The 16,014-nt window shown below is 42.4% G+C and overlaps 1 protein-coding gene and 1 pseudogene across 1 annotated transcript; both read right to left on the reverse strand.

The window, feature by feature from the left end:
* Window positions 1-6,659: 6,659 nt before the first annotated feature.
* Window positions 6,660-9,148, reverse strand: LOC112076010 (volume-regulated anion channel subunit LRRC8C). The gene is given in 4 exon segments (XM_070441147.1): window positions 6,660-7,357; window positions 7,360-7,408; window positions 7,410-9,043; window positions 9,046-9,148. Coding segments are annotated over 4 exon segments (2,019 nt in total). The 3' UTR covers window positions 6,660-7,124.
* Window positions 9,149-9,165: 17 nt separating this feature from the next.
* Window positions 9,166-15,517, reverse strand: LOC139025895 (volume-regulated anion channel subunit LRRC8E-like; annotated as a pseudogene).
* Between the last annotated feature and the right edge of the window lie 497 nt (window positions 15,518-16,014).

A 16,014-nucleotide genomic window follows, 5' to 3' on the forward strand; every position in this document is an offset into this window, starting at 1 on the left:
CCCCCCTTTGATTCAGGAGTGCACACTTGTACATGGCTTTATTATTGAGTGTTTGTGATGACTTATATTGCATTATTATTCCTCACTGTGAAGGAAATTGAACTGTTTGTGATTTTTTTTCAAACTTTGATATTTTGACTTGACATGGTGTACCCCATGATGACTGCATCGCATGGTAGTTGTGTTTATCTTTGAAAACTTGTCTTTTATTAGGCATATTTAGAATTTTTGGGAATTTTACATGTATTTATTTATTGAAAATATTCTTATGAACTTTTGTAAATAGCTACATTTATTGTCGGTTTTGTTTTTTTGAGATGTTATTTATATACAAATACTATTGAAAATGAAGTATTCATTCCTTCTTGGAAGACTGAAGCACAAAATAAAGTGTTTAACTTGACCTTTTTCTTTTTTGCTTCTATTCTATGGGACTTGGCTAAAGAGTTACTGTTGGTAAAATAGCAATAACAGGTTATACATTTAGAATTATGTCTGACTATTAAAATTCAGAATCTTGATCAAAAGAATCTTCTATATTATTACACCCATGAAGTCCATATACAAGGATTTTGATGACAAGTGCAGTTCTCTATTGTGGCCACAGGAGGTCACTAACTAGAGTTGAGGAGCCAAGAAGGGAGGCAAACCCATAGAGATAGAGGACTTATCTTTAGATCTGTGCCATTATAGCGTCTGTGATAGGGAAAGGGGGGTACCTAGTCCGTTGTCCAACTGAATGTATTCAACTAAAATGTGTCTTCCGCATTTAACCCAACCCCTCTGAATCAGAGAGGTGTAAAAGACAACCATGGCGCCCGGGGAACAGTGGGTTAATGAATGACAGATTTTTACCTTGTCAGCTTGCGGATTCGATCCAGCAATCTTCCGGTTACTGGCCCAACGCTCTAACCACTAGGCTACCTGTGGCAGCGCTATTTGGCACGCGTATTGAAGCTACAACCCATAGGAAATCCCCACCAGTTGACTTCTTTAAAAATGGTGGGCAGCCTCAATGGCAATGTTCATGCTGAAACGAGTTATATCCATGAGTCTTCTCTATCTCTACGGGCAAACCTGACTAGGTGCAGGTTCCTCATAACACTTTTGAGATCACAATGTGGTGTTTCATGCAATTTCAAGACCCTTCACAAATTCATATGATTATAGACAGAAAATATTTTAAGGCTTAAGAGTCTTCTCTTTGTGACTGTCATACCTTTGTATTGAACCCAATCAGTTGTGTTATTAATCTATTGTATTGGCATTTCTAAAAAATCTTACATGAGGCTTTTGACACGGCATTCTCTTAACTCTGGGCTAAGGAGGCTGTTAGCCCTGGGCTAAGTGCAGTGTGAATGTGGCTACAGAGATAGAGTACACTTCTAGATCGAGTACTTTCCCCTGAGGTAACATTGTCCATTGTATCTGTTTTGCACCTCATGAGTGTTAACTCCAAGGTGAGTCCAACAAGACATTTCTAATGACTCCACAATGGAATGTACTACCCGAGAAAACAACAAGGACGGCAGATATCTGGACATATACGCACGGACGCATGAATGAAGGCCCTGTTTGGTTAAGAGTGGTCCAGGCAGTTTACCCAAGTCCAGGCATAGAAGGGCATGCCTGGCACAATGGATGTGTTGTTTTCCTACAGTATGTGCCCACAAGCAAAATTTCACCTCAAAAACATCCTTATCATTTGTTCTCTTGACAATGGGGGGAAACAATCTGATCCTAGATCTGTGCCTATGAGCAACCTGTATTTGGGGCTGAAATAGTGCTTAAGCAGTATGGTGACATAATGATAATGTTATGATAACAATGAACTTTCTAGTCTGGCTACCAGTAGGTTTAGCTATCATTCCACTCCTTGCCACTCCTTGTCATGCTAAACATCTTTGCCGTATGACACGGGAAAAAGGAGTGGAACGTTAGATAAACAGACTGGTACCCATGCTAGACCTTTCCATCATACCGGTTCAATTCCTGTATATTTAGCATGCATGATGAAGTAATATAATGAGTCATTATGAGCTTATCACATCTGTTAGGATAGGAAATTTGACACAGTTCCTGCCTCCCAGATATAGCCTGGTCCCAGATCTGTTTGTGCCGTCTTGCCAACGCTATGGTCTTATCACAGCCAATGACCATAGGCATTAACAACACAGCACAAACATATCTGGAACCAGGCTATCCCAGATATACAACACGCTGGTAACTTAAATCACGCAGTTGGGACACATTTCTCAAGTTTGCTGGAATTAAATTATATTGCTGGGAGGCAAATAGAGGAAGTATCTTCACCTAGAGGAGATGAGATCAACATCCTAGTTGTGTAAATATTGCATTAGGTGACCAGACCTGTTGGCTGGTACACACCGAAACAAACATAACATGATACGCATTCAGAGACTTGTGCTCGTGCTCTACTTGCTAAGCAGCACAGTTTAGAGTCAACACGAACCTATTACTCCTTCCAGGAACAATCCCTAGCCCCTCCTGTAGATCTGATAGTGATTTGTTAGGTGTAAACAATAAGGAAAGAACTCCACCCAGCCTATTAAAAGGCCAGAAGAAGCAATTACCATACTTTGTGCCACCTATCGATTCTATCAGCTCTAGCGGAGTGTCTAGCCAGAGGTTAGGGCTCCGTTAGGGCTTGTCTATGGCTCTGTCTCGGGGTTATTCAACTGGGTTTGTGTCTGACTAATCCTGGACGTCATTTCCAAACTCCAGATCAACCTTTAACTGACACTACTGCCTGAAAGGGAAGGAAATGATTGGCAGAGAAGAGAGGGACGCGTGTGTTGTGCGCAGTGCATACCACGGACACACTGGTGTGACAAACAGTGCTGTCTGCACACCTTTGGAAATTTCCACTGGCTGCTCTCTCTCTATCTCTCTATCACTCCCACCTTCTAACCTAGCCTACTCCCCTACTGTAGCTCCAGCACGGACAGGGAAGTGCAGTTTCCCCCATTGGCCTTGTCTGTGATTGTGAGTGTGTGGGCTGGCCTGTGTGATTAGGTATTACTGAGGTATGTATGTTCCTGGCTTGGCTGATATGAAGCTTGTTATGGAGACAAAAGGCAGGGCATGACTGGGCTCCTTCTACAGGAGGAGAAAACACACACACTGACAACAGGAACGCTTTGGTGTTTGTGTGTTAACATGGCTGTGTCTGACCCAGTCCATTGAGGCATTGTGCAGTAACTTGCATCTGTAAATAATCAGATCAATGGCCTGATACCTTTTGTACATGTCTGTGTGTTCTAAACTGGCCCCTGATACCTCCTAGCAGTGGTTGTAGTACTCCAGTCTAGGACTGTGGACTCGACTTGGACTCAACCAGTGGGGAATTGGACTTGGACTCGACCAGTAGTGACTGTCAGAAAACCTCTAATTGAACATACTGTATAGCTACAACAGCAAATGTTAGAGAGCTGTGTTATCTAGTTATCCTTACAATGTGCAACATATTAACAGATTTGACATTTAAACATTTTTTGAACCGCAGCTTTTAGCACTACCATGGGACTCGTGACTCAACTCGTGACTTAAGTATAACTTACAGTCAAGGTTTAGTGACTTGACTACATCCCTGCCTTCTAGTTATATCACTATAGTGTAATACCGTAAAGTATGCAACCTGTTGAAAGAGCTGAGTCCTCAAACTGCTACAGTATTACTCAGTATAGTACTGTCAGCGGACTCCTCATACTGCTACAGTATTACTGCAGTATAGTACTGTCAGCTGACTCCTCATACTGATACAGTATTACTACAGTATGTACTGTCAGCTGATCCTCATACTGATACAGTATTACACAGTATAGTACTGTCAGCTGACTCTCATACTGATCAGTATTACTACAGTATAGTACTGTCAGCGGACTCCTCATACTGCTACAGTATTACTACAGTATAGTACTGTCAGCTGAGTCCTCATACTGATCACAGTATTACTACAGTATAGTACTGTCAGCTGAGTTCCTCATACTGCTACAGTATTACTGCAGTATAGTACTGTCAGCTGACTCCTCATACTGATACAGTATTCTACAGTATAGTACTGTCAGCGGACTCCTCATACTGCTACAGTATTACTACAGTATAGTACTGTCAGCGGACTCCTCATACTGCTACAGTATTACTACAGTATAGTACTGTCAGCTGACTCCTTATACTGCTACAAAATTACTCAGTATAGTACTGTCAGCTGAGTTCTCATACTGCTACAATTTACTACAGTATAGTACTGTCAGCTGACTCCTTATACTGTACAGTATTACTACAGTATAGTACTGTCAGCTGAGTTCTCATACTGCTACAGTATTACTACAGTAAGTACTGTCAGCTGACTCCTCATACTGCTACAGTATTACTACAGTATAGTACTGTCAGCTGACTCCTTATACTGCTACAGTATAGTACTGTCAGCTGACTCCTCATACTGCTACAATATTACTACTGTATAGTACTGTCAGCTGACTCCTTATCTGCTACAGTATATAACTACGTATAGTACTGTCAGCTGACTCCTTATATGTACAATATCTACAGTATAGTACTGTCAGCTGATCTCATACTGCTACAGTATTACTACAGTATAGTACTGTCAGCTGATCCTCATCTGCTACAGTATTACTACAGTATAGTACTGTCAGCTGACTCCTCATACTGCTACAGTATTACTACAGTATAGTACTGTCAGCTGACTCCTCATACTGCTACAGTTTACTACAGTATAGTACTGTCAGCTGATCTCATACTGCTACAGTATTACTACATATAGTACTGTCAGCTGACTCCTCATACTGCTACAGTATTACTACAGTATAGTACTGTCAGCTGATCCTCATACTGCTACAGTATTACTACAGTATAGTACTGTCAGCTGACTCCTCATACTGCTAGTATTACTACAGTATATACGTCAGCTGACTCCTCATACTGCTACAGTTTACTACAGTATAGTACTGTCAGCTGACTCCTCATACTGCTACAGTAATAACTACAGTATAGTACTGTCAGCTGACTCCTCATACTGCTACAGTATTACTACAGTATAGTACTGTCAGCTGACTCTCATACTGCTACGTATTACTACAGTATAGTCTGTCAGCTGACTCCTCATACTGCTACAGTATTACTACAGTATAGTACTGTCAGCTGCCTCCTCATACGTCTACAGTATTACTACAGTATAGTACTGTCAGCTGACTCCTCATACTGCTACAGTATTACTACAGTATAGTACTGTCAGCTGACTCCTTATACTGTACAGTATTACTACAGTATAGTACTGTCAGCTGACTCCTCATACTGCTACAGTATTACTACAGTATAGTACTGTCAGCTGACTCTCATACTGCTACAGTGTTACTACAGTATAGTACTGTCAGCTGACTCCTCTACTGTACAGTATACTACAGTATAGTACTGTCAGCTGACTCCTCATATGCTACAGTGTACTTACAGTATAGTACTGTCAGCTGACTCCTCATACTGCTACAGTATTACTACAGTATAGTACTGTCAGCTGACTCCTCACACTGCTACAGTATTACTACAGTATAGTACTGTCAGCTGACTCCTCATACTGCTACAGTGTTACTACAGTATAGTACTGTGTACAACCCTTTATAGTGCTGACCTTAGATTCAGCCCTCATTTATTTCTTAACATTGGTTGTGACTCACATGCTGAAAAGGTAGTCAAAACCACAAGGGATGACAATAACAAAGGAAAAAGGACATTTCACTTGGATCAACGTCATTCACTCATTACAGGTGCATTGTAAAAACGTTGTGAAATACATTTCTGCATTGCCTACCAGTGTCATCATTGTGTTGTTGTGGTGCACTACATTGTAAAATACACGTTTCACTTTGTGAATGTACTGCAGTGTATCATAATGAAGCTTACAGTATACTGTATATGATTAGCTAGTTGAATTGGCCTCCATCTAGTTTCAACTGATATGCATAAAACACAATGAAAAACATTCATTCAATGAGTTACTCTCCAAGTCACTCAGTTGATGTGGGAAAAGGTCAAACTCCCAAGACACCGGCATTGAAAAGATTTCACTCTGCGTTTGTCACATCTCCATGACAGTGATACAAGAACCCGTTGTGCTGTATGAAACAACCAGTTGAACAGGATACAGGATCCCCATCCTTTTACCCTCAGGCTGGATGCAACTGAATTCCCTCTTTAGAGATATCAGAAATATATGATTCCTCTAGTCGTACACAACTAATCTAGCAGGTAAATAAATTGAACAAGAGAGGTATAATCTTTGAGAAGAGAGAAACTGATACTTAGATGTTTTCCTCCCACTACCTTGTTATGTGTGTTCATATCACCCTCTATCCTTTCTATGGCATAAAACAGTAACTCACTTTTCCAGTTTTTCTCTGTAAACTTAAGGCTTACAATCCATATCATGGAAATTCAGAGTTAGTGGAGGCTGCATTCACGGTAAACTTTGCATTGGTCAGCTCAATCGGGAATAACCTTACCAGTGTTTCTAGTGTGGAATACACTTCAGTGATACAGATTGAATAGTGCCCTTAACAAGCCTGCAAGACAGCCTTCATGAGCAACGATGTCCAAGCCACCAGCAAGTTAATAAAAAAAGAGAATCATCATATGACATACGCTTTAAGGATGACATTTCATCAAGGACAATTTGATAGACATCTTTGTATTAAAAAACATTTTAAAAAGTATAGTCATGGCAATAAGTAGGTGAACATGATTTGAAGAGATTTGACCAAAATATATTATATTTGCTAATTATTCTATTGCTATACTGTATGTCCCTCCAAAAAGTCCTTTTTGAACCTTATATGCTACGGTATGTCCAATTTCCGACCTTACTTGTCCTCTCGTACTTTCGGGCTCTTATTTGCCTTTAACAAAGTGAATCCCTCATGTCTCACAACTGCAAACCCACTCAGAGGTCCAATCCTTTCCCACGGAGCTGACAGCTCTGACCAATCAAGTGTCACCAAACCTGACCCTTTATCCTATCTCTCAATTGTTGTCAGCAGCCTATGCACCAGCAGGAGTAAAAATCCCTTTAAAGTAAGCAAAGTAAGTGTCTCTCAACTGTCTTTCATCCTGCTCCGTACATCCGACGGCAGTAGATCCAGCAGGTTGTCCTCTACCACAAGATTACTGGTCTTCAACAGGGGACAGTCCCCTATCTCCGGAGGTAGAGAGTCTAGTCTGTTCCCCTTGAGCTCCAGGGGCACTAGCTGGGCCAAGTTAGCCACCCTGGGGCTAAGCGAGAGCAGGCAGTTGTTTCCCAACACCAGGGTCTTAAGCCTCTTGCAGAGAACAGCTCCTCCGGCAGCTGTTCCAGGGAGTTAAAGGCTGCTGAGAAAGAACTGGAGACTCTGGAGTAATCCTACCGACGTGAGCTGGTTGTGGGACAGGTTCAAGTGCCGGAGCTTGGTGCAGTAGAAGAGACGTGACGGAAGTTTCCGGAGCTTGTTCCAACTGACGTTCAGCGTCTCTAAGGACTTCAGCTTAGCAATGTGCTCAGGGATGTAGGTGATGCCGTTGTGCCAGAGACGAAGAGTTACCAGGCGCCGGCAATGTTGTAGACTCAGGATCTCYTCTACTGTCGTCAGCTTGTTTTCCTTCAGGTCCAGTTCCTGMAGGCTTGACAGGCTGAAGACCGCACTGGGGATGCGCTCCAGCTCGCATCCTGTCAGCTCCAGAGAGGCCAGGTTGGTCAACTTCTTTAGGCTGCTGAAGGCTTGTAGTTTGAGGCCCTCATTATAGATGCAGAGACGCTGGAGGTTGACTGCCACATCCCCAACACTCGGAGGGATCTTGGTTAGGCGGCTGCGAAGCGTCAGGACTCTTAGAGCTTTGAGTTCTCTCAGGGAGTCTAAGGTTGCACTGCGGGAGAGTTCGTGGGTCAAAGGGCCACTCAGGTGAAGCTCTTCGAGACTCTGAAGTGTGTACATCCACATTGGTACCTGCTCCAGTCCTTCAAAGGCTAGCCGGAGGACCTTGAGGTTCTCTCTGAGGTGGGTCAGGGCAGCCAGGTGGAGCTTGGCTGGGCAGTGGATGAGGGACAGCTCCTGGAGAGAACCTAGCTGGATTACACTGGAGGAAATAGTCACGTTGTTTAGCAGCTCCAGTTTGAGAGATTCCACTTCAGGGACATCGAAGACGGTGTCGGGAAGACCCGGGAGCATGAAGAGATGGAGTTCCTGACGGTTGTCGGCGTTCCGGGAGAGACGTCCCCGCAGCTTCTTGCCGGRCCACTCGTGGTTGAGGTTGACCTGGCGAAGACGGCTCTCGCTGACCTCGGAGAGGAAGACGGCGAAGCGTTTGGAGTAGAGCGCATCGTACTGGTCGCTGAGGTGGAGGAGGAACGCAAAGTCGTTCTTGACGTCTGGGATGTCGTTGATACCCGTCTCCAGTCTAACATGCTCAAAGGAGTACTCYTTAAGAGGTCGATGGAAGAGCCAATAGAGGGTGTAGATGCACAGAAGTCCGTAGACTCCCACAAAGCAGATGTAACAGTAGCACAGCTTGGAGAATAGGTGGGCTTTCGTGTGGTTGCAGCAGTAGATTTCGAAGCCCGTCAGCTCCGGGGGAACTGAGCAACGAACTACAATCTCAATGTTGGGGACCAAKGCAGCGCTGTAACAGGTGATGAGGACAAACTTGAAGACCTTGAGGGAGGTCTGGAGAACGTACATCAGGTAGAGCAGATCCGCCTCCTCCACATGCGTTCTGAACTTCTTMACCTTCTCGAACAGTGCTTTAGCCTGCTCCCCTTCCTTCTTGTCCAAGAGTGAATCCGCTGGCTGTAGTTCCGGGTTCTTCTTCTCTGGATTTGACTTGATGGACGACTGCCGGAGAAGTCCCACCATCTCCTCCTCCACCCCTGGCTCACTGTCCGGCGAGGCAGCGAACGCCGATGCCATCGACTTCGACATGGTGTTCTTCCTCCATATCACCATCTTTTCCTCGCCACGCTCCTCAGACACCTCACTCAGCGCCGGGTGGTCCATGGCGAGTCGAAACACTTCCCCAGGATGGTGACAAAGATCTCGATCTTGGACGACGTCCCAGGGAACTTGAACCAGAAGCTGCTGGCCACCATGAAGATCAATGTGTGGATTACCACCAGGTAGGGGAAGTACTTGCCGTACCAGTGCACGGCTCGTTCGTAGCAGTAATGGTTGACGAGATGTACTGGTGGATGTCAAGGTTGTTCTTGCGTCCGTACACCTCCCGGATGATGGGGCTGTAAAAGAAGAATTTGGATAGTCCATCTATAGATGCTGTACAGACTATCAGTAACATTTCAACTAACTATCTACTAACCTCGCTCTAACGCAAATACTATACTCTAAACGTAACCTTATTCTAAACCAACCCTAACCTTAGCAAGAAATTGCTTATCAACAGATCCAAACTATCCAAATAGACATGTGTCTTTTTGCTTTATCTGGCCACCAGATTTCCCACCTTAGGAGCTGGGACTCTAACCTCTAGCTCTAGGCTACCTACCTGACGGGCTTGACTAAGGTATGGTGCTCCCATGTCTCGTTCTCGCCGTGGCCGCGGATGTGGTTGCAATCGATGCCTCTGGAGTTGAGCTGGAGAAATGGCTGGGAAGGCAGGAGATCTTCTCCTGAGTGAGCTATGATGGAGAGAGGGAGGGAAAAGAGAAAGAGAAGCAGAGTGAGTGCTATTGGAAAGATTAGGTAATGGAACAACATGCAGAGTAGCCACCTACATAACATAGGCTTAGATTTTTGGGATTTTTTCTTTCCTGTTCCAGTTGATATCTAACAGCCATGGGTTCAAATAGTATTTGTTTTCTTTCAAATACCGCTTGAACCCAGGTCTGATATCAACCAATGATTAGGATCGTGTGATGGAAGATGACATATTAATACAGAGTTAGTGACCTGATTCCAGGGGAAACATTGGTCGATTTAGCAGCGGCGGTATATATCATAAATATGGGGAAACACTAGTTAATGTGTCTCTCTTTTCCCTTCCCACTTGGAGGTCACCACCACTGATAAGAATGCTTGACGTGGCAGAGAGTGATTCAAACAGGACACACTAATCAAATCTAAAATTTTCTCATAATCCAGGGCCAAATGCTTTCTACATATGATTGTACATTAATTCTCTTTTTAAGTGCGACTCACATATCACTAATAACAGGTACATTTATTACATTTAATTTACATAAGTAATAATGCCAAGTATTTTTATTTCATATACTGTAGGCATACCTATTCTTATCGCTACAGGCTACACACTGCCAAAACCTGTCTAGATCCAACAGTTCCATTAGGTGCTTACATTCAGCTGTTGCAATGATGCCCCGGGGGCTAATCTGCTATGTGCTTTAAAGACGCACTCCAGCTATCTTTTGAATTTTTCCTGTGAAAAACAATATCTCAAGAATAAATACAGTAAATACACACACTTAAGGGTAAAAAATAAATAATGTTTTGAACAAAATAGTATTTTTTTGGGACAAAAACTGCAAACTTCAATAGTTGGCCATCATTACTCTGACTGATGTCATCGACTCCCATAGCCTCAAGAAGTAACGGTTGCTGGGCACCCACTGATAAATCACAATAAAAAACTAAAAATATTAGAAGAAAAATACCCCCCCCCCGTCCGATTAGAACGGTGCCTTACAAAAGCTTGACTTTCTCAGGTGGGTCAGCCTGAATTTAAAATGGATTAAATTCAGATTTTTTGGTCACTAGCCTACACACAATACCCAGAATGTCAAAGTGGAACTTTGTTATTTCTTACAATTATAAAAATGTAAAGCTGAAATGTCTTGAGTCAATAAGTATTCAACCCCTTTGATATGGCTAGCCTAGATAAATTCAGGAGTACAAATCTGCTTAAGTGAACAAGTCACATAATAAGTTGCATGGACTCACTCTGTGTGCAAAATAGTGTTTAACATGATTTTGGAATGACTACCTCATCTCTGTGCCCCACACACCAATTATCTCTAAGGTCCCACAGTCGCGCAGTGAATTTCAAACACAGATTCAACCACAAAGACCAGGGAGTTTTCCAATGCCTCGCAAAGAAGGGCACCTATTGTAGATGGGTAAAAATAAATAAGAACAAACATTGAATATCGCTTTGAGCATGGTGATGTTATTAATGACACTTTGGATGGTGTATAAATACACCCAGTCACTACAAAGATACAGGCGTCCTTCCTAACTCAGTTCCTGGAGAAAAGGAAACCATGAGGCCAATGGTGACTTTAAAACAGTTACAGAGTATAATGGCTGTGATAGAAAACTGAGGATGGATCAACAACATTGTAGTTACTCCACAATACTAACCTTATTGACAGAGTGCAAAGAAGGAAGTCGTACAGAATAAAAATATTCCAAAACATGCATCCTGTTTGCAACAAGGCACTAAAGTAAAACTGCAAAAAAAATGGAAAAGCAATACACTTTTTTCCTGAATCAAATTGTTATGTTTGGGACATATCCAAATACAACACATTATTGAGTACCACTCTCCATATTTTCAAGCATAGTGGTGGCTGCATCATGTTATGGGTATGCTTGTAATTGTTAAGGACTGGGGATTTTTCAGGATACAAAAGAAATGGAATGGAGCTAAGCACAGGCAAACCCTAGAGGAAAACCTAGTTCAGTCTGCTTTCCACCAGGCCATGGGAGATTAATTCACCTTTCAGCAGGACAATAACCTAAAACACAAGGCCAACTCTACACTGGAGTTGCTTACCAAGAGACAGTGAATGTTCCAGTTTTGACTTAAATCTACTCATCATTCAATGAAAATGTATACCTCATTGGTGGTTAGTTTGTTTGAGTTTAGTCTTACCTGTAAGGTGCATCCGAACACTCCAATCATGAGCATGGCGATACATAGGTATTCCGAGAACACATCCCACCATGGCTTTAGAACCCGGAACTCGGGGTTCTGTGATGAGGCAAAGTTCCGGAACTCAGTTACTGGTATCATCCTGATCACTGTAGCAAAGTGAGGAAGAAGAGGAGGATGCAGAAAGAATGAGGAAGTGACCAGTTGAGGATTAAACCAAAAATAAGCATATCATAAGCAACATGACTATATCATAATGTATGGATTTAGTTATAGTCACTATATTACAAAATATCCATGTTTAATGTTATAGTAAGCCTGCCTCACATTAGAAGATGCAGGTTGACGTTACTGTCATGAATTTTGCCCTGGAGCAGAACCGAACGATTTCCGCTATATGGGCAAGCTGTAAAGTCAAAATGGACTATATTGTAAAAATGAGCTTTTTGGTCTGTATTTAAAGTTAGGGTTAGGGATTAGGGTTAGCAGTGTGGTCAAGGTCAGGGTTCAAATCTGATTTATGTCTTTGTGGCTGTGCCAGCTAGTGACCACTCTGCAGAGCTGCCTACAGGGTGCCCCAGTATCTGTGCGTTAGAGACCCTCTAGCGCCCAGGAAGCTCCGATTCAAACTCCCATTCACCAACTCTGAAAGCGTATAAATGTCAAAATATGTGTGTTACTCACCAAAGAGTTTCGCTGAGCAACTATCTTCATTTACCCCCGTTACGGCCGGTAGGTACTTTCAAATAAGGTCTAAGTAAACATTTACAAGCAACCTTTTTTGGAATTGCATACGGCCGTTACGGAGTAAATTAAGATAGTTGCTCAGCGAAAATTTGGTGAGTAACGAACGTACATGGCCAATTTATTAGGTACACCTATAGAGTATCGGGTCGGGCCCCGCTTTGCCTCCAAACAGCCTGACTTTTTCGGTGCATGGCATCAATTGTTGCTCAATTGCTATCAAGGGACCTAACATTTGTCAGGAAGAAATTCCCCACACCAGTACACCACCACACCAGCCTGTACCGTTGATACCAGGCAGAATGGGGCCATTTTGTTTGTCGCACCATTTTCTGTAAACTCTAGACAGTGTCATGCGTGAAAACCCAGGATGGCAGACGTTTCTGAGATACTGGATCCGGCGCGCCTGGCACCAACGATCATACCACGCTCAAAGTCCCTTAGGTCACTCGTTTTGCCCATTCTATCGTTCAATCGAACAGTAACTGAATGCCTCGATGCCTGTCTGCCTGCTTTATACAACAAGCCACAGCCCGTGACTAAGGAGCGATCCATTTCAGGAACAGGCTGGTGTGCCTAATAACTGGCCACTGAGTGTATTTTGGCATTATGACGCTTGCAGGGCTGGTGAATGGGAGTTTGAATCTGAGCTTTCTGGGCATTAGAGAGGTCTCTAACCTCCAGGGCAAGATTCATGACACAAATTCCAACCTGCTTAGAAAACTCATCTTACACAAAGACTGGATTATAAGCAACATGATACATGAACCTGATAATAACCTATAATTTAGGAAGAAAGATTTATTTTGTGTTTTCGAAAAGGGTTGGGGAGGGAATAGAATATGTTTCTCCTGAGGTGTCTCCTACAGTATCTATGAGCCTTGCATGGGAAAATGAGGGGCCGGCCTGTAACCGGAACTGTAKCCCAAAGTGGACAAAGTACACTGAACAAAAACATAAACGCAACACGTAAAGTGTTGGTCCCATGTTTCATGAGCYGAAACAAAAGATGCCAGAAAYGTTCCATATACAATAAAAGCTTATTACTCATGTTGTGCACAAATTAGTTTACATCCCTGTTAGTGAGCATTTCTCCTTTGCCAAGACAATCCATCCACCTGACAGGTGTGGCATATCAAGAAGCTGATTAAACTGCATGATCATTACACAGGTGCACCGTGTGCTGGGGACAAGAAAAGGCCATTCTAATATGTGCCGTACACAATTCCTAGAAGCTGAAAATGTCCCAGTTCTTCCATGGCCTGCATACACACCAGACATTTCACCCATTGAGCATGTTTGGGAAACTCTGGATCAACGTGTACGACAGCGTGTTCCAGTTCCCGTCAATATCCAGCAACTTCGTACAGCCATTGAAGAGGAGTGGGACAACATTCCACAGGCCACAATCAATAGACTGATCAACTCCATGTGAAGGAGATGTGTCGCACTGCATGAGGCAAATGGTGGTCACACCATATACTGACTGGTTTTCTTATTTAATTTTTTATTTTATTATTTAACCTTTATTTAACTAGGCAAGATCCACATCCCTAACTTTTTTAAAGGTATCTGTGAACAACAGATGTATATCTGCCTTCTCAGTCATGTGAAATCCATAGATTAGAGCCTAATGAATTTATTTCAATTTACTGATTTCCTTATATAAACTGTAACTCAGTAAAACCTTTGAAATGTTTGCATATTGTGTTTATATTTTTGTTCTGTAATRTATGACAAGACAACAATGGCTGATCAACAAAGAGAGGTCTCTAAGGAAAGTGATACAGTTGAGGTAATCATATCTTGGGTGTTTTAAATTCAAGAGGTACATGACCATTTCACAACAGGCTTAGTAATTTTGTCTCCCTCGTGTCAGTGCATTTAAAGCAAATAGCCTAGCTAATGACTGAGAAGGCAACTATTTCATTCTGAAAACCTTACTTATATTGACCAAAACCATAAACATTTCGACATGCTTTGTGAAAGTATCCTACACTTTTATAACACATGTATTACACTACACAATGAATCAGGAAAACACAGCTTATTGCACATGAGCCAATTGATTTTACAGTTCGTTATGGCCTCTGCCATACCTTGTGAGAAAAGCATCTGTCACACAAAATTGAAGACACAATTTTCGTTTACAAAAGTAGTTTGTAATCTTTTTCACATAATCTATTTTCAAAACAATTCATAAAAGTAAATTTTTTAAGTTCAAATGTATGAAAGATAAAGAGTACGTCTAAAGAACCAAAAGTTCTCAAATATTTCTGATATGAATTGTTTCAATTTACCTGAGCTCGTGCGAGATCCACCGGGAGGTAGTCCGCGAGTTGCCCTCCTAACAAAAAGTATCAGAACTCCGACCCATCGCTGCCAGCAAGTTAATAGGCTATTGAGGCGGGGAAATACTTATTGTTTTCGGCTTTTAGTCGATGACAACATGGACCCAAGTTTAAGTTTGAGATAGTTGTTTGAGTGTGAGGTGTCGTTCAGTAGCCTACCACCCACACAGGATTGTCGAAGTCCATACAGGTAATGCAAGCCTTCCGCCTCCTAAAATACGTACGACGCATCGACGCTTAATCTTACTTTGACTTGCCCACCCAGTGAGACTGTGGCAAAAAATCTACGGATGTGTCCATTTTTTGCTTACATCGGCTATTAAATAGGGATGTCACCCTGACATTGATCTAGAATGAAGAGAAGTGCATCATCATTATTATTCAGCATTTTTTTGTTTCTTTCTTGGTCAGTATAATCATTTATATAACTCACTCCATACTTTTCAATGGAGCCGAGTTGCGATGAGGGTCGGCAGAGTGTACCTCCGACTACATTGAGTCAGTATCAGTCGATACTTGCAGTAATGCCCATTCTTTAATGTGTACCTTGTAACTGTTTGGCCTGTGTAACTGCGTTATTTTCTTTGGGTGCTGCAACCTTAGTAAAAAAAAAAAAAGCATTTTACGCAACCTCCACCAAGGGAGCATTGAGAAGGAACAGCTTAGTTTTGGCAGGGGATGCATAGAATGCCATTTTTTTTTTATATAAAAACTATGGATTGCACACCCACTGACAACTCTATAACAATCAGGACAAGCACAAGTACACAGTTAGCGTTAAATAATGTATCTTTATAAAATTATCCATAAGACTGGCAGTGCATGCTCGAAGTGGCAAACTTCAAACTCCATTGGATTTCGCGGCGCAATTTGACAGGCATCACATAAAATGCTATTTTTTTGCAAAAACTATAGATTGCAGCACCCAGGGACAATAACGCAGATAACCATCCGCAAACCCAAGCATCGACTGAAGTGGTGTAAAGCTTGCCTCCATGGACTCTTGAGCAGTGGA

The sequence above is a fragment of the Salvelinus sp. IW2-2015 genome, unplaced genomic scaffold, assembly GCF_002910315.2.
Source record: "Salvelinus sp. IW2-2015 unplaced genomic scaffold, ASM291031v2 Un_scaffold3517, whole genome shotgun sequence".
Lineage (NCBI taxonomy): Eukaryota > Metazoa > Chordata > Actinopteri > Salmoniformes > Salmonidae > Salvelinus > Salvelinus sp. IW2-2015.